At 44.6% G+C, this 22131-nt stretch overlaps 1 protein-coding gene across 1 annotated transcript; it reads right to left on the bottom strand.

The window, feature by feature from the left end:
- Positions 1 to 6338: 6338 nt before the first annotated feature.
- LOC129695142 (uncharacterized) lies at positions 6339 to 19296 on the bottom strand. The gene is made up of 9 exons (XM_055631907.1): positions 19236 to 19296; positions 18509 to 18655; positions 17378 to 17491; positions 14796 to 14909; positions 14084 to 14222; positions 12802 to 12917; positions 12216 to 12310; positions 9234 to 9345; positions 6339 to 8343 (listed from the first exon to the last, which is right to left on the bottom strand). The coding sequence occupies exons 1-9, from the start codon at positions 19281 to 19283 to the stop codon at positions 8272 to 8274; spliced, it is 957 nt and encodes a 318-aa protein (XP_055487882.1). The 5' UTR covers positions 19284 to 19296; the 3' UTR covers positions 6339 to 8271.
- Positions 19297 to 22131: the final 2835 nt, after the last annotated feature.

The following is a 22131-nucleotide window of genomic DNA, read 5'->3' as shown; positions in this document are numbered from 1 at the left end:
CACAGTCGGTTGCCATATGGGTGTACCATAAATTCAAACACTTGACCCGAGGAAACCCGATCTGTTTTCTTTTATTAAATCCTGTATGACAACGACCAGTTTCTCGGTGAGATGATCAGGGAGTCCAGGCTCAGTTTGCTAAATGGCTGGACTTGTTGTGCGGTAAATAACACACCATGAGCATAACCATCTTCCTGGTCTGTTACTGAAGGACAACACTGTTATGAGCTACAAGCTCCTCAGCATGTTGAGAAACGACACCCACGTCCCAGATTTCGGAGTAGTACCTGGTTTTCTTACCAGGGGTGCGTTCCCACCCGCGTGCCGCTCCGTTCCTTGTGATAGGTAATTGGAGAGTGCACTTGTGGCACTATTGATGGCACTGTAGCTCCATCGATTATCATAATGGAGGCTTGTTTAAAATTCCAATACGGCCAGAATGTTCTTGGCCTTTTGGTCGAGGTTGTTGTCCAAGCAGTATATGCCCCATTTCTTGATGTGTCCAAAGGTACTGCTTCCGTGTTGACAGTCTTAGTGCAGATGAGATGAGATTCATCGCCCTGTCTGACAGCCCAATGCCGTGCAGTGGGTCTTTTAGACTCTATAAACCCATAATCCATAGTCTTATGGCATGGATGACTGCCCGCAGTCACTGGATAAATTAATCATTTTGGCTATGTTCATTAGGGAACATGGTTCTAAACCATCCCCTGTATGACCGAATACCATGATTTAGAAGGTTAGTCAGAACTCGGAGAATTCCAGATGCCGAGGGTAGATGAATTTTCCCTATTACCCCTTTGATGGGGCCGAACGGGGGAAAAACATCACCCTATGGTTTTGTTACATAACAATGCCAAGCTGGTTTTAGAATTTTAGTAAATAATATTGGAGCTAATAATGCCCCTATTGTAAGCTCTATTGCCAAAGTTCCTCTTTTAAGTCAATGCCCTGTCATATAGAACCCGCAGCTGACACCAAGTCTTATCAAATAAGAGTATCCATCTTAAAATGAATATCTAGAACAAATGTGGTTTAGGGTTAAAATCAATGATAATCCTGCAACCCTACTCCTATTTATTTTTAATAAATATGTTTGATACAATTCTAATGTTCCATGAAAAGTATGCTCAATCACATCTTTTGTGTACAATTTTTGTAGACCATGTGGGTTTTATGTAAGGACAAAATGCCCTTCTGGTGTATGTTGTACTGTGGTTATTGGGATGAGTAAATCTTATCAGATAACCCTGAATACTGCTGAGATTATATGAATCTGTAGTGATTATATACCATACATAACTGTAGTGTTGTAACCTCCCCTACCATCGTAGGTCCCTATTTTAAACAGAAGAAACCCCACCCACCTACCTCCATGGTTACCGGTGGTTGCGTTATTTCCTTGTTTTTTTTTTGAAAAAAGGAGGTTCTGGTTTGATATCTCTTGTTCGGGGTTGTGTGGGAGGTTGAGGTTTCCGCATCTTCCAGGGTGGCCGCCCTGGCCATACCCTAAAAAAGGATCCTGCGGGTTATTGATTTCTAGCACTGCCACTGGTATGAGCCACATTTTTTATGGCGTTGCCTGTGGCCGGTATCATGCTCCAAAATAGGCCCTTGCGCTGGCCTTGATGAGCCCCAGTGTCTTGGCTTTGTCCACTCACGGTTCTTTGTTTGCAAATGGTAGCATTTTTTGGGGTCCCAGTGCTGGCTGAATGGCCGCCTTCCACGTGTAGTTCAGGTCATATTGCATCTTACTAAACAGAGCTAGTGCATCTTGATGGTCTTTGGTTACCTACGTTTAGTCCAGGGTGCGGGTGTATTCTATGATGCCTTCCGTCAATCCCGTTAAGGTTCTCTGGATCTTGAGGTCCTGTTCCTGATGTTCGTCCCCATATGCTGCCAAATGCATTGGTTTACACTGGGCACCTGTAATGCCTCACCGTTGCCAGGTGGCGGATGTCTGGCCAGTGTTGTCTGTAAATTTTTTCCCTGTTGGCGTTTGTGGCCAGACATTATAGTTAATACTATTGCCATCCTGGATCCAAGTCTACCCATGTTTGACTTGGTTAAAGTAATCAGCCACCATGTCCAGCAGAGTCCCTGCTGTGTTAGGATCATGGGACGCTGTATTACCAGGCTCTGGCCCATCAGGGTCCTGCCTACTCTTTTTTATAGAGTTAGAGATCTCTAGGGTCCCGCACGGGGTACCCATGTGGGCTTAACTGCTGCCCACTTGTCTTTTGTTCTATCTCATATAGATAGGGTGGTAAAGAAAGCTTTTGATATGCTAGCCTTTATAAATCAGAGCATGGAGTATAGAAGCTGGGATGTAATGTTAAAATTGTACAAGACATTGGTGAGACCAAATTTGGAGTATGGTGTATAATTTTGGTCACCCAATTATGGGAAAGATGTCAACAAAATAGAGAGAGTACACAGGAGATTTACTAGAATGTTGCCTGGGTTTTAACAACTAAGTTACAGAGATAGGTTGAATAAGTTAGGTCTTTATTCTCTGGAGCGCAGATTAAGGGGGGACCTGATAGAGGTCTTTAAAATGATGAGAGGGATAGACAGAGTTGATGTGGACAAGGTTTTTCCTTTGAGAATAGGGCAGATTCAAACAAGAGGACATGACTTCAGAATTAAGGGACAGAAGTTTAGGGGTAATATGAGGGGGAACTTCTTTACTCAGAGAGTGGTAGCGGTGTGGAATGAGCTTCCAGTGGAAGTGGTGGAGGCAGGTTCATTGGTATCATTTAAAAATAAATTAGATAGGCATATGGATGAGAAGGGAATGGAGGGTTATGGTATGAGTGCAGGCAGGTGGGACTAAGGGAAAAAAAAATTTGTTCGGCACGGACTTGTAGGGCCGAGATGGCCTGTTTCCGTGCTGTAATTGTTATATGGTATGCTTGTTTTCATAGGTCAGGGCATTGAGTATCTTCCTCGTTCGTATGGCGTGCACAGCCCAAAGTCGTTAGACAACTTGGATCTTCTGCTTGTGCACGCCAGGTGCATTGCATTAATTGAAACAGGGTGGACCTCATGGAGGTTGCAATCTCCTACCCCATGCATTGGGTATATGAGTCTGGAAGTCATGTTGCAGCTTTATAGGACTTTGGTTTTGCTGCATTTGGAGTCAAACTCAAAAAGCTGGAGTAACTCAGCGGGTCAGGCAGCATCTCTGGGGAAAAGGAATAGTGACGCTTCGTGTGACATCCTTAATGCCGATGGCCAGCATACTTGTGTTACCATAGAAGTGTAGCGGGTCAAGGTGCAACTAAATACCCCTGGTAGCCACTATACTAGAGACATTATGGCAGTGGACATTATAAACCATATAACAATTAATGGCACAATTAAACATGTAACACGATTTCAGGCCATCTTTTGGTCGCGACTTTCACTCAAATATAAATACAAGTGATAAAACAGTCAAAACGAATTGTAACTTTTAATAAAAAACTTTGTCAAACAAAATAATTAACAAAAGTGCATTTCTAAATTGTACCCTAATGGCAACATAACAAACATGAGAATAGTGTAATAGATAAATTATATTTATAATGTACTCAATGCTTTCCTCAAATCTGCAGCACCACTTTAAATGTACAAATGCATTTCGAAGCAGAAATATAATCTCTCAATATAATCTCTCTCTGACATCCTAACTCCCAAGGAGCAGAGTTAAATAACATTTCTTAACATTTCTCAAAAATATACATAATTTTGCATTTAGAGCTTTATAACCAAGCGGCCTACACCAACAGGATTGCCACTTTCGTAAGGAACACAGCAAAATGGAAAGAGATTGCAGTGTCTCCTCCTGACTCCGACGTGGAATGGGCAACAAGGCAAGTCGAAGGTGTCACGGTCTTCAATGTTTCCAAGCCAAATTCTCCAAGCTCCACCTTTGGTTCACCATGCATCTACACCGGAGAATTTAACTGCCACAGCACCACCTGGGCTACCGTTCAACTAACTCAGATGCCGCTCCACTAGCAGACTGGGGCTCAGCTACTGCTATTCAACTCCTGTATGACCAAAACAACTGGACAGCTTCCACTCTGGCAGGTGGAACATCACTACCAACATTGACTTGGCTTTTGCAAACCTGAATGGACCATCCTCACACCGTATCATCCTGGATCACTTCCCAAAATCACAACATCCCCATCTCTGATTAACCCGGACAACCTCATCGAGCCGGTCCCAACCAAACCTGTGAAGAGGTGGCATTTCTGCAAGACCAGGTGAGACCAGTTCACACGTCTGGTGGACTTCTGGATCGCCAGCCTCCCCACCCCCACCTCCACCAATCTGGACAAAACCTACTGAGTCTTCTGCAAATTCCTCATCAGGGCAGCGAAGAGTTCCATTCCTCGCAGCTATCATTGCCGGTACATCCCCACATGGGACGAAGAGTGTGACGCATGCCACGACGCATTCCGGGACGCTGAACTTGGCGAAGAAGCTGTCTCCAAGGCCACGGATCTGACAATGTGTCTCGACAAGAAGCGCAGAGAGCGGTGGCAGAGACAGTCCAAGGAAACGACTTCACACACACTCCAGTAGGGTGGCTTGGAAGAACTTCAAAGAAGCGGACAAGAATCAAACCCGTTCTGTCAAACAGGAAACCACTAATTTTTTGGGAAGCTCCAGGCGCTGATGGGCTCCAGTCAGCAGCCTTTTCCTCTGCAGAACTCTCTCCTGTCATCACTCAATTGAAATGCGGAAAAGCCCAGGGTCCAGATAACATTCCCCCAGACTTCCTGAAACACTGCGGTCCTAAATGCCAGGTCTGGCTCCGTGAGTTCTACTACTCATGCCTTATTGGTCAGTCCATTCCGAAGAGCTGGTGGAAAGCCACCGTCATTGCACTACCAAAACCAAACAAGCGTGGTGTACGACCCAAGGAAACCATCGGCCCATCTCACTCATCTGTGTCCTGTACAAGCTTCTCGAACGGCTTCTCCTGGCCCGGCTCGATCCAATCGTCGACCCCCAACTACCTGCTGAACAAGCCGGATTTCGTCCTGCATAAACATATATAACTGTTTTGTATAACATATAGGGCTCATGTTGTCGACCTCCCCTTGGTGAGCCCTGTCAACTGACCTCAGTCAGGTCAAATGGCAACAAACAGACAGCAGCAGAAATAAACAATGAACCGGATGGCATCACCCTGCTGCAGCTGAATGCAGAAAACCTCACCAAGGCCTAGACCACCATCATTGAACATCTGCTACAGACCCACAAAGTCATTGCAATCCTGCTCCAAGAGACTCACAAAAGTGATGGCTCCCATCTGAAGATCTGCTACGACGCATTCCTGGACGCTGAACCAGGCGAAGAGGCTGTCTCCAAGGCTACGGACCTAACAATCCACCTTGACAAGAAGCGCAGAGTGGTGGGAAGAGACAGTCCAAGGAATCAACTTCACACACTCCAGTAGGGTGGCTTGGAAGACCTTCAATCGCCCAAAGCATTGCCCTGTCACGGCCAACTCTGTCGCCCACCAGCTCCTGGCCAACGGCCACTTCAAACAGACAGACAAGAATCAAACTCGTTCTGTCAAACAGGAAACCACTAATCTTTGGAAAGTTCAGCAGCCTTTTCCTCTGCAGAATTCTCTCTTGTCATCACACAATGCAGGAGAAACTCAGCGGGTGCAGCAGCATCTATGGAGCGAAGGAAATATGCAACGTTTCGGGCCGAAACCTTTCTTCAGACTGGTGGGGGGGGGGGAGAGAGAAGGAAGGAAAAGGGGAGGAGGAGGAGGAGGAGCTCGAGGGCTGGGGGATGGGAGGAGACAGCTTGAGGGTTAAGGAAGGGGAGGAGACTGCAAAGGCTAGCAAAACTGGGAGAATTCAATGTTCATGCCCCCAGGGTGCAAGCTCCCCAGGCGGAATATGAGGTGCTGTTCCTCCAATTTCCGGTGTTGATCACTCTGGTAATGGAGGACACCCAGGACAGAGAGGTCGGATTGGGAATTGGAGGGGGAGTTGAAGTGCTGAGCCTCCGGGAGTTCAGGTAGGATATTGCGGACTGAGCGGAGGTGTTCGGCGAAACGATCGCCCAACCTCCGCTTGGTCTCACCGATGTAAATCAGCTGACATCTAGAGCAGTGGATGCAGTAGATGACGTTGGAGGAGATACAGGTGAACCTCTGTCGCACCTGGAACGACTGCTTGGGACCTTGAATGGAGTCGAGGGGGGAGGTGAAGGGACAAGTGTTGCATTTCCTGTGATTGCAACGGAAAGTGCCCGGGGAGGGGGTGGTACGGGAGAGAAGGGAAGAATTGACAAGGTAGTTGTGGAGGGAGCGGTCTTTGTGGAAGGCAGACAAGGGGGGGGGGGATGGGAAGATGTGGCGAGTGGTGGGGTCACGTTGGAGGTGGCGGAAGTGGCGGAGGATTATGTGTTGTATTTGATCCCATCCCCGACCTCTACCTCCGTTACATTGACGACTGCTTTGGGGCCACCTCCTGCACCCACACACAACTCACTGACTTCATCCACTTCACCACCAACTTCTATCTGGCACTACAATACACCTGGACCATTTCCGACACTTCCCTACCATTCCTTGACCTCACCATCTCCATCGCAGTGGACAGACTCCTGACCGACATACACTATAAACCAACTGACTCGTATGGCTATCTGGACTACACTTCTTCCCACCCTGCCCCCTGTAAAGATTCCATCCCCTACTCCCAATTCCTCCGCATATGCCGCATCTGCTCCCACGTTCCACACCAGGGCATCGGAAATGTCCTCGTTCTTCAGGGAACGGGGATTTCCCTCCGCCACCATAGATGAGGCTCGCACCAGGGTCTCATCCATACCCCACAACACTGCTCTCTCTCTCCCCATCGTCGCACCCACAACAAGGGCAGAGTCACCCTAGTCCTCACCTTTCACCCCACCAGCCGGAAAATACAACACATAATCCTCCGCCACTCCCGCCACCTCCAACGTGTCCCCACCACTCGCCACATCTTCCCATCTCCCCCAATGTCTGCCTTCCGCAAAGACCGCTCCCTCCGCAACTCCCTTATCAATTCTTCCCTTCTCTCCCGTACCAGCCCCTCCCCGGGCACTTTCCGTTGCAACCGCAAGAAATGCAACACCTGTCCCTTCACCTCCCCACTCGACTCCATTCAAGGTCCCAAGCAGTCATTCCAGGTGTGACAGAGGTTCACCTGTATCTCCTCCAACCTCATCTACTGCATCCGCTGCTCTAGATGTCAGCTGATTTACATCGGTGAGACCAAGCGGAGGTTGGGCGATCGTTTCGCCGAACACCTCCGCTCAGTCCGCAATAACCTACCTGACCTCCCGGTGGCTCAGCACTTCAACTCCCCCTCCCATTCCCAATCCGACCTCTCTGTCCTGGGTCTCCTCCATTGCCAGAGTGAGCAACACCGGAAATTGGAGGAACAGCACCTCATATTCCGCCTGGGGAGTCTGCATCCTGGGGGCATGAACATTGAATTCTCCCAGTTTTGCTAGCCCTTGCTGTCTCCTCCTCTTCCTTAACCCTCGAGCTGTCTCCTCCCATCCCCCAGCCCTCGAGCTCCTCCTCCTCCCCTTTTCATTCCTTCTCTCCTTCCCCCCCCCATCCGCTATCAGTCTGAAGAAGGGTTTCGGCTCGAAAACGTTGCCTATTTCCTTCGCTCCATAGATGCTGCTGCACCCACTGAGTTTCTCCAGCATTTTGTGTACCTCCTGCATTGCTTGGCTGGATCATCATGGGGCGCCTGGATATCTATTCTCTGAACCGGTCTCTTGCACTCGTGTACACCGCCCCAGCATGATGCCGCAGCGCTCATACTAGCAAGCTGGACGCCATCCTCAACGACAACATGCGGATCATCACCGGCTGCCTACGTCCTACTCCGGATCTTCTGCCGGTGCTCGCAGCTATCGCACCCGCCAAGCTTCGCAGAGAGTACTTCACCCACAAGCTGGTGTGCAAGGCCCCTTCGGACACCAAACATCCTTTGCACCACCTCGCCCAGGACTCACAGCAACTGGGACCTCGACGCCTGTCATCTGATCGCTCCTTCTACCGTCACGCAGCCACCCTCTGTGGCTCCGGTTTCAACATACTAGGAGCTTGGAGAACCAGCTGGGAACAGACTTCCTGACCTCCTCAATTCACTGTTGCACCAAACACCACAGCCACACCTGGCTCGGACGTGCCCTGGAACGAGTGGGTCGCCCTGAACTGGCTCCGTACAGGGATCGGCCGGTTCAACATCACCATGCATCGTGATGTCTTACTTTTCGAGAGGCGAATAAACGTTTGAAACTCCTCACTCGCTTCTTTGCCTGCAAAACAGAAACTGATGTCAATAGCTAATTAACATCAACCTAATACAGGTGTCAGAGTTTATGCGGAAAAGGTAGGAGAATGGGGTTACAAAGGAGAGATAGATCAGCCGTGATTCAATCAAGGAGTTGACTTGATTGGCCACACGACCTAATTCTTATCCCATCACTTATGAACCTCAACGAATTAGTTCTTTCAGAATTAAACTAATTAGTAAAATGCCAAGGTACAGATGTGAAGATTTATTTTTACTTATCATGTTATAAAGATCCGCATTATAATGTACGAATGGGTGGCAGCGGACCACGGACCAAATGAATGCACTATTCTATGAGCAAACAAGCAATGTGGATTCCTTGGTGAACTATTGGACAGGACGTCAGCTGTTTTTTCCTGCTTTCTGTATTCCTAGAAAGGTGTCTCTACATTTAAGAATTTCTTTTGGTTAAGATGAGATAACTAAATTTATCGCATTCATTTCGAGATTTGGCTTACACCTTGGCCTGTATTCACTGCACTGTTTCATACCGAAACAGGGAGATTAGAGATATGCATTTGAAAACCCATTCGCGTGAGTGCGACATGAGAGTAACTCAAACACCTCATGTCTCGCAGGAGAGGAGTTGTTGCTGGGTGAGGGGAGGGGCACCACGTGCAGACCTCGAGGCTGGACAATGAAACCAGGCCAGGTTTTCTGTGTTGATGCCTGAATCACCCACTCCAAACCGATGTACTATGTATCCTATTTATTAGTTAGTATGTACATGGAAGCAGGTTTTCCAGAGTTGCCCTTTTCACTGGAGTGGGGGGTTTGGGGCACGATGTAGCGTTAAAACATCAGAAAATTAGACTACAACTAGAAAACGATGAATTGATTGGCAATACACACCTTCTTCCGTGCCACCACCACCTTTTCAATTGAGTCATTCTCAAAAGCCTCCTCATGTTCCTTGTGTGTTTCATTGCCAATTTTTTGCTTCCTGGGCGCTGGTCTGACATGTCTGGAAAGAAAACAGCAGTATAAACAGTAACACAGTAACCCCACCTTCTCAAAGAAATGTCATCGATACCAAGGGCTGGGAAGAACACAGGGCTTTCAAGGAATCTTCTCCAAGGACTTTGAAGCAGCTGCTTTCGACAGTCTGTGGATTTCTCTACAAGCGGTTTGACGGAGCCAAACTGGAAAGACCATTTCTTGAATTGGAGGAAGCAAAGGTATAGAAACTAGCAAAAATGCCAGGGGAAGTGGGGGAGAAATTATTCTTCACTCAGCAAACTGACCTAGGTTATATTCCCTAAAAAAGTGGTAAACAAAATACTCAATAATAATATATTTTTTTTATAAAACAATTCAAGGGCGCATCTCAAAAAGGAAAGAGGCGAGAATTAAATGGATAAATCATTCAGTGCTCCTACAAGCAGAATTCTGTAATTCCACGCACATTGTGTGCACATGGTTCTATCAAGTAACAGTGGGGGCAGAATTGCTGCCTTACAGCGCCAGAGACCCAGGATCACTCCTGACTGTAGGTGCTGTTTGTGTGGAGTTTGCAACTTTTCCCTGTTACTGCGTAGGTTTCCTCCGGGTATTCTAGTTTCCTCCCACATCCCAAAGATGTGAGGGTTTGTAGGCTATTTGGATTGGTTAAAATTGTAATTTGTCCCTCGTGTGTAGGATTGCGCTAGTGTACGGGATGATTGCTGGTCGGCGCAGACTCAGTAGGACGAAGGGCCTGTTGCCATGCTGTATCTCTAAAGTCTAAAGTAACTAACGTGTGTCTTTTAACAACCTTGGAAGAATAAGATGTCATTAGTGTATCCAAAGACTAGTGACATCTTATTTTTCCAAGGTTGCTATAAGTGATGGGTGAAATGGATGTGCCATTTTATTACCATGTTAGCAAACAAGAACCTACATTCAACTCAGTGACAATTCAACTACAAGCAATGCTTCCTCTGCAGAACCTCTCCTTAATTCATCATCTCAAGTTAGCCAGTTTGTGAAACAGAGACAAATGGCTTTTCTTTGGATTTGGATCCAGCACTTGTTTGACTAATGCACACTTCAAAATTTGCAGTGTGCGTTCTGCTGCTCCATTTGATGCGGAATGGTATGGAGCGACTCTAGTGTGTTTTACACCATTCCCTTTCATGAAATACTCAAACTCTTGTGAACAGAATTAAGGTCCGTTATCAGACATCATTTCCTCTGGAAATCCATAGGATGCAAACAATCCTCGCAAAATGTAAATTGTTTTGCTGGATGTCGTTTTGTTCATTGGAAACACCTCTATCCACTTGGAGTGACTATCAATCACAATGAACAATTATTGTCCATCTAACTCTGCACCAGGCCATCATAGACAGCTTCTAGCTAGACTCTTTGAGACACATTCCCAAATGCTGATCAGGAGGATCTGCTAACAATTTTACTCCGTATCTTTCAGGGATTACAACCCTCGCTCCCACGTGACACACCCTTGGTCTACTGAGAGTTCATTCCTACGTACAAAAAATGGGTTCAGTTCTGCCTCTGAATCCGGCAATTTGTTTGGCCATCCATTTGTAATATACTCCTGCACTCTTGACAAAAGTCTGTCAGTGTGAGTAGCCTTCCCAATGTCCCCTGAAGTGATAGTTAACTCACCTACATGAGAGAAATAAAACACATTCTCTCTGTTTGGGGTAAACTCCGATTCCAAAGGTAATCTAGATCAGCATTGCTGATACTGGTATGCAGTCAATATCAACGCCCATCTTTGCATTTTGGCTGCTGCCACAGTTGGGATGTGTGCTTTTGGATTTAGGATCACTGTCAACAGCTGGTGATGTGTCACGATTACAAACCTTCTACCATACAAGTATTTGTGAAACCTTCCTAATGCCAAAAATGAATGCAAGATCCTCTCGCTCTATTTGGAACTGAGTGTACTAGAAGCAAAGGCTATAGGCCTCTCCTCTCCATTTACTAGCACATGAGAGACAGCACCAACACCGTATGGTGAAGCATCACATGCTAACTTCATTGGATTATTGACATCATAATGAACAAGTATTGTACTCTCTACCAACTGAGCTTTACATGATTTGAAAGCTTGTTCACATTCACGTGTCCACTTCCATGGTACATCTTTTCTCAAGATCTCGCTCAAGGGATGTAAACAGGTGGACAGGCATGGTACGAACCTCCCACAATAATGCACTTATCCTAAAAAGGATCATATCTCAGATATGTTTCTGGGAGTGGGCGTGTTCTGGATTGCATCAACTTTACCCTTGGTGGGGTGTAGACTATCCTTGTACATCTTATGACCCAAGTACTCTACCGAGTTCTAATAGAACTCACACTTTGTGCCTTCACTCTTACACTGTGTGTCTCAAGGCATTGAGTACCACTTCCAACCTTTCATCATGTGTCTGCCTGCCAGGGGCTGAGATGAGGATGTCATCCAAGTAACGCACCACATCTTCAATTCCGTCTAGAATTTGTGACATAAACCCTTGAAAAATCCCTGGGGCTGATGATATGCCGAATGGAAGCGTATTGAACTGAAACAATCCCAAATGCGTGTTGATAGTCAGCTTGGATTTAGATTCTCCCTAAACTAAACTAATCTAAAACAAACCATATGAAAGCCGTTCAGCCATTCAAAACTGAATGTCCTCCTTTAACCAGACGGATTCTCCATCGTCAAGGAGTTGAATAATTTGTGGCTCCACGACACCACCCTAGGAAAATTGACTGCCGTCTTTGCTACCATCATCGACACTTCAAACGTTGTTTGCCAGCCAAAGCATCAAGAGATAATCCCATTTGATCGTATGGCACAATAGAAATGCAACTGATATCCCAGTTCAAGTCGAACCAAACCTTAGCTCAGCCAATTCATTCTTGCAGGAGGACGGATCTTGTTCTCTGCGCTCCTGCTGTGTTTCTTCTGGAAGGATTTTCAGTTCTTCCTTTTCCTGCAAAATGAAAATAGTGCTCAATCTTTACAGTCAATATGGGGTTCAAATTCACTGCAATCGCAACCTTCCAATCGATCGCGTTCCACAAAAACCTATTCGCAAGATGATTAAAATGGCTATTAACTTACGGGAATTAAACATAAAATTCCTTCCATTTGGCTTATAAATTCATGACAATGAGATTTAAAAATCATGTTACATTGTGAATTCTTGTGTTAATTGGTCACTTAGGCTATTTAAAAATGTTAACCTTTTCTTAAGAAATGGATAGATGTTTACATCTAGTAATTGAATTTTGTAATCAGCTACCATTAGGTAACTAACTAATTATATGCTTTAATTCCTACAATGCTTCAACAACTCACGGTATATCATACCATCAATTTTCCTTTTTTGATAAGATGAAGTCATTTCATTCCAGGTAAATGGCAAACAGATCAATATTCAGTTAATCGTCACCAGGTGCAAGGGACTTATATTTGGCGTACCTGTACATTGTCCAGCTCCTCTTGCATCTGTTCAATTATCAACAGGTATGTAGCTTCCTTTGACAAAAATCTGTCCTCTGACCTTTCTGCCTCTTCCATCAGAAACATCACTTGTTCTTTTAGAAAGAGAAAGGAAAAAACAATCTGATATTTGTTGCAAAAAAAGCAAAACCTCCACAATTTGCAATAGTTTCCACAGCAGTTAATGGAAATCAGTGAAAATCATATGTTCTACTAAATACCAGTATTTGAAATCATCAAATATCCTTGAAATGCTACAATTCATTAAGCTTGAAGATTGCTCAGGCACAATGGTAATTCCATTTACATATTTATCCAACGATAAATTCCTTAACTATCACTAGTGAGAAATGATTAGAAGCTTGAATAAAGCTCCACAGAAAATGTGTCTCCTCAACATTTTGGAAATTAAGGTATAAATTTACTGAATCCCAAAACTAAGTCGGAGTCAAACCCAGGTCTCTGGCGCTGAAAGGCAGCAACTCTACCGCTGCGCCACCAGGCCGCCCTTCACCATGTCATGTTTTAACTATCGGCATCCTCTGAAAATGAAAATTCAGTGATAGCGATGTTTAAAGGATTCAAGAAGAGAATGTTTTGAAAAGCATCTGTACGAATCTGTCCAAATGACTACTGTGTGTTCTTACAAATGCTTCTCAAAGAATTATTTTATTGAATCCTTTAAACATCACTATCTTCTGATCAAGGAATCTGACAAGAATACCTGAATGAAAAAAACTTAGATTACACGCTACTTTTCCTGATCAATCAATGTATCAACCCATTTACCAACCAATGAAGTATATTTTTAAGTGTGATCAGTGATAAAATATGGGAATTACAGCAACCAATTTGCATACACAAAATCTCACGAGGTTGCAGGGACCAGAGAATTACACGGCAAAACAAAAATGAAGTGATGTTTTGTCATAAAATCCACTCCATTCCTCTAATGCTAGAATATTTTAGGGCAAACCTACTCCCTACCACGAGACGACAGATGTACAAATCTGCGGTAGGACCATTTATGGCCAAAAATATTAACAGGTCAACTTTGAGTAAAAACCTTCCAGTTCGTTAATCTTCCGGTCGGTGAAATAATTTAAAGAACCAGTTGCCTGTTCTGCAAGGGGTGCACAGAACTTGGTGTGAGGTCTTAAATGTTGGAGATCTTTGTGAAGTTGTAAACAGCACTGATCTTTCTGTGATGTTTCTTGTGCATGTTTCTCCCTGATTTTACAGAGCTGAGTGCTGTGTTTACCTTTGAGATGTGCTAATTCAATTTCATGGGTCGCCTTCAAACCACAGATCTCGATATAGCTGTCGTAATCTGCAGCGTAATACTTGTTGTCCAGGTCCTGATTCGTTTCTTCAAGTATTCTTATATGTTCCACTAACTCCTAAAAAAATTAAAAAGTAGCCAAATTAAACGAAAAGGACTTTCGGGAGGGAGCCTGTTCCACTTAGGCGAATTGTCAGGCGTCTGTCAAGTTGCCGGCAGTCACCTGATAAACCGGCAACTGGAACGGTGACTGTCAGAGTGAACACACACACACACACACACACCACTTCCTTTCCAGCCCATTATGCAGGCGGAAGACAGGGCAAGCAGGGGAGGAACTGTCTGAGTGAAATTCACATGGTGCAAAGCCAAGGTGATACACATGCCGCGATGAACAGGAAGATTTGCGCTCTAATTACGAAGGTTAAAGCCCATGGACAGTAAATCCTTTAAAAGGGGGGGAGGAGAATGGGGAAAAAGGAGTGGAGCAAACTTTTAAGAAGCCAGAGATCCACGGTTGTGAAGCTCGGCGGACAATAACATTACCGGTCAGTTTTCTTTGCTTCTGAAAATTACTGTTTACGTTTTTTTTCCCAATGAAATTCACCGGTCTGCAACGGCTATAACCTACGAGAACCTTCGACCTCCTGGAAATAGAGATTCACACAGCAGCAAACAATGATTTCCTTACCACTATCGCACAATTGTTCCATTCCAGATTTGTCTGCAGTATTTCCAATTGTTGTGTTGTTTTTCGCAGTTCCTCTTCGATTTCCCCGAGTTTTTCATTAAAGTCTTCCAGCAACTAAGGAAGTTAACAAGTGATTAATATCTCCTAATAGTGATAAAAAACTGGGCAACATAGTATGGAAATCACACACACACAACATTTGTTATTCAAGTGCACCAATAGTTAGGTCTTCAACTCCGCCTTGGTATTAAGACATTAAAATTAAAATTATCATTAATGAAATCACGGCATGAAATCATTAATTTGCATTCAATGGTTTAATGGTCCTTTATTGTCACGTGTACTGAAGTACAGTGAAATTTGATTTACCACACAGTAATACCAAAAAAGCAACAAGATACAAAACGACATAAAGATTAAACATAAATAGCCATCACAGCGGCGTGTGACAATCCCTAGGGCACACGGGATAAGCGGAGACCCACAGCCATCAGTTCAATATCCGGGCCACACACATGCTCCTTCACCGACTGCTGAACTCTCTCTGCAGTCCCTGCCAGCCCAAAGTCTGGAAGCTGTCCACACTCGCACCAGACTCCACGATCACTGCACTCAGGGCAATCCCTCCGAGTCCCCACCAGGGCAGTCAGCTCGTCCATCGTGTTTTCCCGGCGACCACATATTTCCCCACTGCGATGGGAAGTGAATAACTTTTACCATCTTCCTCCTTTTCTCCCGCGGTTGGGGCAATAGAAACACCTGCCGCCGGGGGGATCGACGATCACGCAGTCGACAATCAAAGCCCCCACAACGGAGCGATCAAGGCTCCCGCAATCGGGGCGGTCAAAGATCCCGCACTTGGAGCTCCCAACATTGATCCTTCTTCTTCTTCATGCGTATGGCGTGCACAGCCTAAAGTTGTAGGACAACTTGTTCTATTTGATCTTATTTGATTGTGCACGCCGGGTTGATTGCATTAGTCGAAACAGGGCGGACCAAGTGAAGCTTGCAATCATCCACCCGCGACGTTGATCCCTAACAAAGCTACCGCCAGCTCCACGATGTTAGGCCACAATGCTGGCGGAGATGCAAAACCGAAAAAGTTGCACCTCCGTCGAGGGAAGAGATAAAAAAAGTTTTGTTTCCTCCACCCCCCACATAATACAAAACTAAAGATACGCTTACACATAGAAATAAAACAGAATGAAAACAGCCAAAAGAAGAAAATGACGAGAGGCTGTATGTGGAGGCTGCCACTTGCGGCGCCACCCGCTGGTCTTTAGTCACACATTTACTTGAAACTGCTGACTATCATTACAAAATTGCATACAGTGAAATGTCAAAAAGGACAAAGAACTTGTCTGCTTGTTTTATCAACGGTAATATCAAGCGGAAATACATTTCTAATGGTTCACTGATCAAAAACGTTTGAAATGCAAGCATTAAAATCCATGTACAAGATGGTGTGGATGAGGGATATTCACAGGACTACTATAGCTGACAGATATGTACCTCCTCAAGGGAGCAGTACCTAAGTTAGACACAAAGTCCAAGGATAATTCAACAGGTCAGGCAACATCTTTAGAAAAAAACGATGGATGATGTTTCAGGCCAGGATCCTTATTCTACTGAGTTACTCCAGCACTTCTATCTTTGGTATAAACCAGCACCTGCAGTTGTTTGTTTACACATTCTGCAGGAATACCGATTCAGTCCATCAGGTCTGTTCTGCCTTTCATTAAGATCATCACTGACCTAATGTATACATTCACCCAGTTTATCATGAATCAATCCCCACTATCTTGAAAATATTCTACGAGCCTGCATTGTCTGCACTTTGACAAACATAGTTGCAAACACGCATGCCGTTGTCAGAGAACCAAAAATGCAAATGCATTAAATGGGCAACCCCTTATTTCTGTCTAAAGAAATTCCTCTTAATATGCTTCCCAAAGGAACTTCCTTTAAATCTGAGGCTATGAACTCTACTGCTCGACTCTCCCACTAGTGGATGGGAAAAAGAACAACTAAAATGTTGTTCCCCAGTCGCACAGGAGGCCTTGTCCCATTCCCCAACACAATCGTAGCATTAAGCAGGATCGTTTTTGATCAAATTTAATTCCAAAGCAGAGAGGAAGTGGTCAAGATGAGAGTTTTAGTAATATATATGGAATAGGATAGATTGAAGATAGATAAAATCGGTAGTAACACTGTTGCATTATAATCAAGAGTTCATGTGTTGTTGGCATCTTAAATAGCAGATCTCTTCTGATCTTGATCAGGGCTCAAAAGATTGGTGGCACAGATCAGCAATGCCACCAACCTGTCATAACCAGAATGACAATGTTGCAAGGCTCCACATAAAATGTGATTCTGCACTATAACAGATCACAAAAGGGTTGATGGGCTGATTTAGAAAAAAACGAATGGGAACATTTATACAAAAGAAAATACAGATTTATTTCCAAGAGGCTCCCTGCTATTTTTATTTCACTGCCAGTTGCAACAGAATCCCTTAGCTGGTTGCAGAGATCTTTCCCTGAAATAGACATTCACACAGCAGCAAACAATGATGTCCTTACCGCTAGATCCCGATTATTTCTATGAAGCTCTTTCTGCAACACATCGACAAGTTGCGTCTTTTCCAATAATGCTTCTTCGTTTTCACGGAGTTTTACCTTGAGGTCTTCCAGTAACTGAGAAAGTTAACGTGATTAATACCTCCTAACAGTGATAAAAACTGGGCAACATAGAATGGAAATCACAAACACGCAACATTTGTAATTCAAGAGCACCAATTCTTCAATTCCACCTTGTTATTAAGATATTAAAATTATCATAATGAAATCACGGGATGAAATTATTAATTTACATTCAATGGTTTAATGGTCCTTTATTGTCACATGCACTGAGGTACAATAAAATTTGATTTACCACAGTCATACCAAAAAAGCAACAAGACACAAAACTACAAAGATTAAACATAAACAGCCACCACAGTGGTGTGTGAGAATCTCTAGGGCACCCAGCATAGGCGGAGACCCACAGCCATCAGTTTAATGTCCAGGCTACACACATGCTCCTTCACCGACCGCTGTACTCTCTCTGCATTCCCTGTCCGCCCAAAGTCAGAAAGCCGTCCGCACTCGCAGCAGACTCCAAGATCACTGCACTCACGGCAATCCCTCCGAGTCTTGTATTCTTTTATAGTTTACTCGATATGTGACAATTAACTAAACTAAATCCCACCTGCGTCTTCTCCTGTACAATTTCATCTTTGCTATTATATACTAACAGGAAGCACTCCTCGACAATTTGAGCAATTTTCTGGCACCATTCCTTTGGCAAGGGAAGACTGAAAACATTTAGTCAGAACCTCAGCTGTTCCCACCCTTGCTTCTTTTAACTGGCTGGGAAACATGATGGACATTTCTGCCGGGCCTGCCGAACCAGCCAACGTTGCTTATAAGGGACCTTTATTGTTCAATTAACATTGGAATGTCGTAAACCATGTAACTAATTTGAAAATAAGCTTTAGAAAATAAGAGGCATTGTTAATTGTTATTGTTACAAAGAAAACTTGCAATATTTTGGACTGAATTTTCAGGCTTTAAAGTGAAATCCAACTGCAGAAATGCAAACACAAAGTACACAGATCACTGTAATAGCTCACTCAGTAAGGGTAACAAATATTCAACTGGAATTGATGTTACCTTAAGGTGTTCACCTCTCACTTGCAGCTGGGTCTTTTTGTCCAGATGTTGATCAATGAGCTGCATTACCAGCTGTTCATACTGAGCCAGCTGCTCAGATAAACCAGCCTCCAAATACCTACCTGTGGTAGACCTGCAGCTCAGTGCCTGCAGAATAATTGGTCACTATTAATAACTGGATCATAGTGAATCAGACTTTAGAGAAAACAGGTTACACAAAAAGGCTGGAGAAACTCAGCGGGTGCAGCAGCATCTATGGAGCGAAGGAAATAGGCAACGTTTCGGGCCGAAACCCTTCCTCAGAGAAAACAGTATTGAAATATTCAGTGACTTGAGAAGTGCATTAATATGGAGTGCATGAAAGCCAATGCATGTTTTAAACAAACGCGCCGCCGACTGGAACATACTGGACTCGCCCCACAGGCCTCCCAGGGGACCGAGGTGAAGCCGGATGGCGAGGTCTGCCTGGGCTGAGGGAACCTAAGCAGTGGCGGTGATGGAAGCCTCAGCAGCAACGGCAGCTTCGGGATCCTCAGCGGCAGTGGGGCTTCATGATCGACTCGCAATCATCGTTCAATGAGAGTGGGGGGAGGGGGGGGGGGCTAGGGGAAGACAATGGGAACTGGGCGTGAGGGGACAGCCGTGAAGAACAATGGGACTCCGGCGATAATACAAATACAAATTTTGTAAATGCAATGCAACAACAGGAAATTACAAAAATACTTACCTCCGATGATGCATGGGACTCTTCAGTCCCACAAATGCACCTCCACATGGTTGTAGTTTAAAGTGGCTGCAAAACAACCAAAATAATAATTAAATAGAATTGGTACAGAGCAGACAAGGAGAGAAGATTAGTTTAACAGGGCACCATCCGTGGCACGGACATTGTGGGCCAAAGGGCCTGTTCCTGTGCTGTACTGTTCTATGGTCTATGCTCTTGAGTTTACGTTTAGTTTGTTGTCATGTGTACCGAGGTACAGTGTAAACACCAGTTGACAACCTGGTGCTCAGAAAACAATCTGGCTCTGAACACCAGGAAAACAAAAGAGCTCATTGTCGACTTCAGGAGGCACAGCACCGACTTAGTCCCCCTACACATTAACGGCGAGTGTGTGGAGAGGGTCAACACCTTCCGGTTTCTCGGCGTCCATATCGCGGCTGACATCTCCTGGACGGACAACACGACGGCGGTCATCAAGAAGGCTCAGCAGCGGCTGCACTTCCTGAGGGTCCTCAGGAAGCACAACCTGGACTCTAACCTGCTGCTGACCTTCTACCGCTCGTCCATCGAGAGCCTGCTGACATACTGCATTACAGCATGGTATGGCAGCTGCACCATGGCAGACAGGGAGAGGCTTCAGAGGGTAACCAGGACAGCGCAGAGGATCATTGGTTGCCCTCTCCCCTCCCTGATGGACATCTACACCTCCCGCTGCCTTAGCAGGGCAAAGAAGATCACCAAAGACAGCTCCCATCCTGCGTTTGGACTGTTCGACCTGCTGCCCTCTGGAAGGCGCTATAGGTGCATCAAATCCAGGACAAACAGACTCAGGAATAGCTGCTTCCCGAGAATTATATCTACCATAAATTCAAATCCCACACATGCACTGACTACACCGCCCAACACGGACTTCCATCTGTATATATGTATATATGTATGTAGCGCCGTAGAATTTGTGCACCTATTCCCCCCCCCCCCCATCTCCCTTCTGTTTTGTTTTTCTGTTTCTTGTTTTTTGTGTAAAATTGTATGTATGCACTGAGTACGAGCAGCTTTCAGTTTCACTGTACATGTATAGTGACAATAAATGGCATATCTATATCTATATCTAAAGCTTTTGTTGCGTGCAGACCAGTCAGCAGAAGGACAATACACGTTTGCAATCGACCCATTTACAGCGCAAGATAAACCCAGCAAAGTCTGATCAAGGATAGTCCAAGGGTCATCAAAGAGGTAGATAATAGTTCAGTGTAGCACTTCCTTATCATTGGATTGGCAATTCTGGCAGATTATGTGTCTATAAACTGACTCAAAAGCAAATCCTGCTCTATTCTCAAAGTAACTAAAACTCAAAACAAAGAAAACAATGGAATTTGCACTCATAAAATGAGCAGCACAATGGCACAGCCGGTAGAGCTACTACCTCACAGCACCAGAAATCTTGGTTCAATACGGACATTGGGTACAGTGGAGTTTGAGTGACTGTGTGGGTTTCCTCCGGGTGTTCCAGTTTCCTCCCACATCCCAAACACATGTAGCTTTTTAGGTTCCGTAAATGGCCTCCATAAAATTGCCACTAATGTGTAGGGAGTGTTTGAAAAAGAGGAAAAACATAGTGTACCTCTGGGTAATAGAACCCGCGTGATTGACGGGAGGGAGGAGTCACTGAGCACGGGCGGGTGTTCTATTGGCAGTTTATTTTTGCTGTAACTATCAGTAACTGTCAGTCTAGCGCCCACACTTGTGGAAGCCACCTTGTAAATTTGGTTCCACTTTCGTTGGCTCGTTGTTTCATTAAAATAAAACAATTCAAGCCAATTTACCGTCTCTGTCTCGCCAAAATAGCCTGTTTTGGGACATAAGACAATAAAACATGCTTGACAATAAAACACTCTTGAACCAGTATGAATGTCGAGACCAACTGGCGCCTGAGCAAGGTGATCCTTTGCGTGCTGTTCTGCATCTGCGTGCAGACTGTAAGAGGTCTGCTGACATCGATTACAATCATTCCACTCTAAAATCTTTATTTACCCTTCACCTGTATACTGTGGATGGTTTGATTGCAATCATGTATCGGCTTTCCTTTACCTGCAGCATGCAATTTCAAGCTTTTCATATGACAATGAACAACTAAACTAAAATCGGTGATCGATGGTCACCATAGAATCGCTGGTCCGAAGCGTCTGATTCATGTTGTATCTCTAAACTATATTAAAATCGTTTCAAACCAAGAGCTTGTGAAAGTCCTTAATTTCTGTGCTTATGTGATGGAAATCACTTGGAAAACATATGTAATTTTGTGCACACAAGTCTCCACTATCAAATGTCCTGAAACATTTGTCTTCCCATACTCATACAGATATACAGGAGTGAACATCTTATGTAAATCAGCACTACACAAGGTAAGTGGAAAAGAAAATTACAATACCTGTATCGATCCAAATGTCACAATAAATAAAGAAAATTTGATGGTCTCTCCCCACGAGGACAATTTCCAGATTGAATTTAGCCTTCCGATGACACAAAGAAGGCTATTGTCCACTGCAAGGGGAATTGATTACAAAAGACACGCAGTTTCTGCGGATAGTCGTAACACTTTCCCTGAAAGATCTTTTAAAGGAAAGGTCTCAGAAAGTAAAGATGTTAGGAATACCAAGCTGTTCGGGTCAAGTTTGTTCAACGGATAATTGAAATTTGATAAGCTGTAGTCTTTTCTCACTGTCACCACAGTAGATGCAGAAGTGTAAATGTCAGTTCAAAAAAAGCTACTGTCCCATCAGGTTGTTGAACTGACCTAACGCTACCACAGCAACGGAACATTACAGACCATCTCTTGGCAACAAATGCATTGTTTCATTTTCTGGATTCCATTTTATAGACAATAGACGATGTCATATGA

Source organism: Leucoraja erinacea, unplaced genomic scaffold (assembly GCF_028641065.1).
Source record: "Leucoraja erinacea ecotype New England unplaced genomic scaffold, Leri_hhj_1 Leri_959S, whole genome shotgun sequence".
In the NCBI taxonomy this organism is placed as follows: domain Eukaryota; kingdom Metazoa; phylum Chordata; class Chondrichthyes; order Rajiformes; family Rajidae; genus Leucoraja; species Leucoraja erinaceus.
The sequence above is the reverse complement of the archived record's forward strand: the minus strand, read 5'-3'. Positions and strand labels throughout refer to the sequence as shown.

Excerpts from the sequence above, each read along its gene's own strand:
- LOC129695142 (XM_055631907.1), bottom strand. The coding sequence starts at position 19,283 with ATGTGGAGGTGCATTTGTGGGACTGAAGAGTCCCATGCATCATCGGAG. Across the intron at positions 12,311-12,801 it reads AGGAGCTGGACAATGTACAG|GAAAAGGAAGAACTGAAAAT; the intron begins GTACGCCAAATA and ends TTCATTTTGCAG. Across the intron at positions 9,346-12,215 it reads AATGAATTGGCTGAGCTAAG|ACATGTCAGACCAGCGCCCA; the intron begins GTTTGGTTCGAC and ends TTTTCTTTCCAG.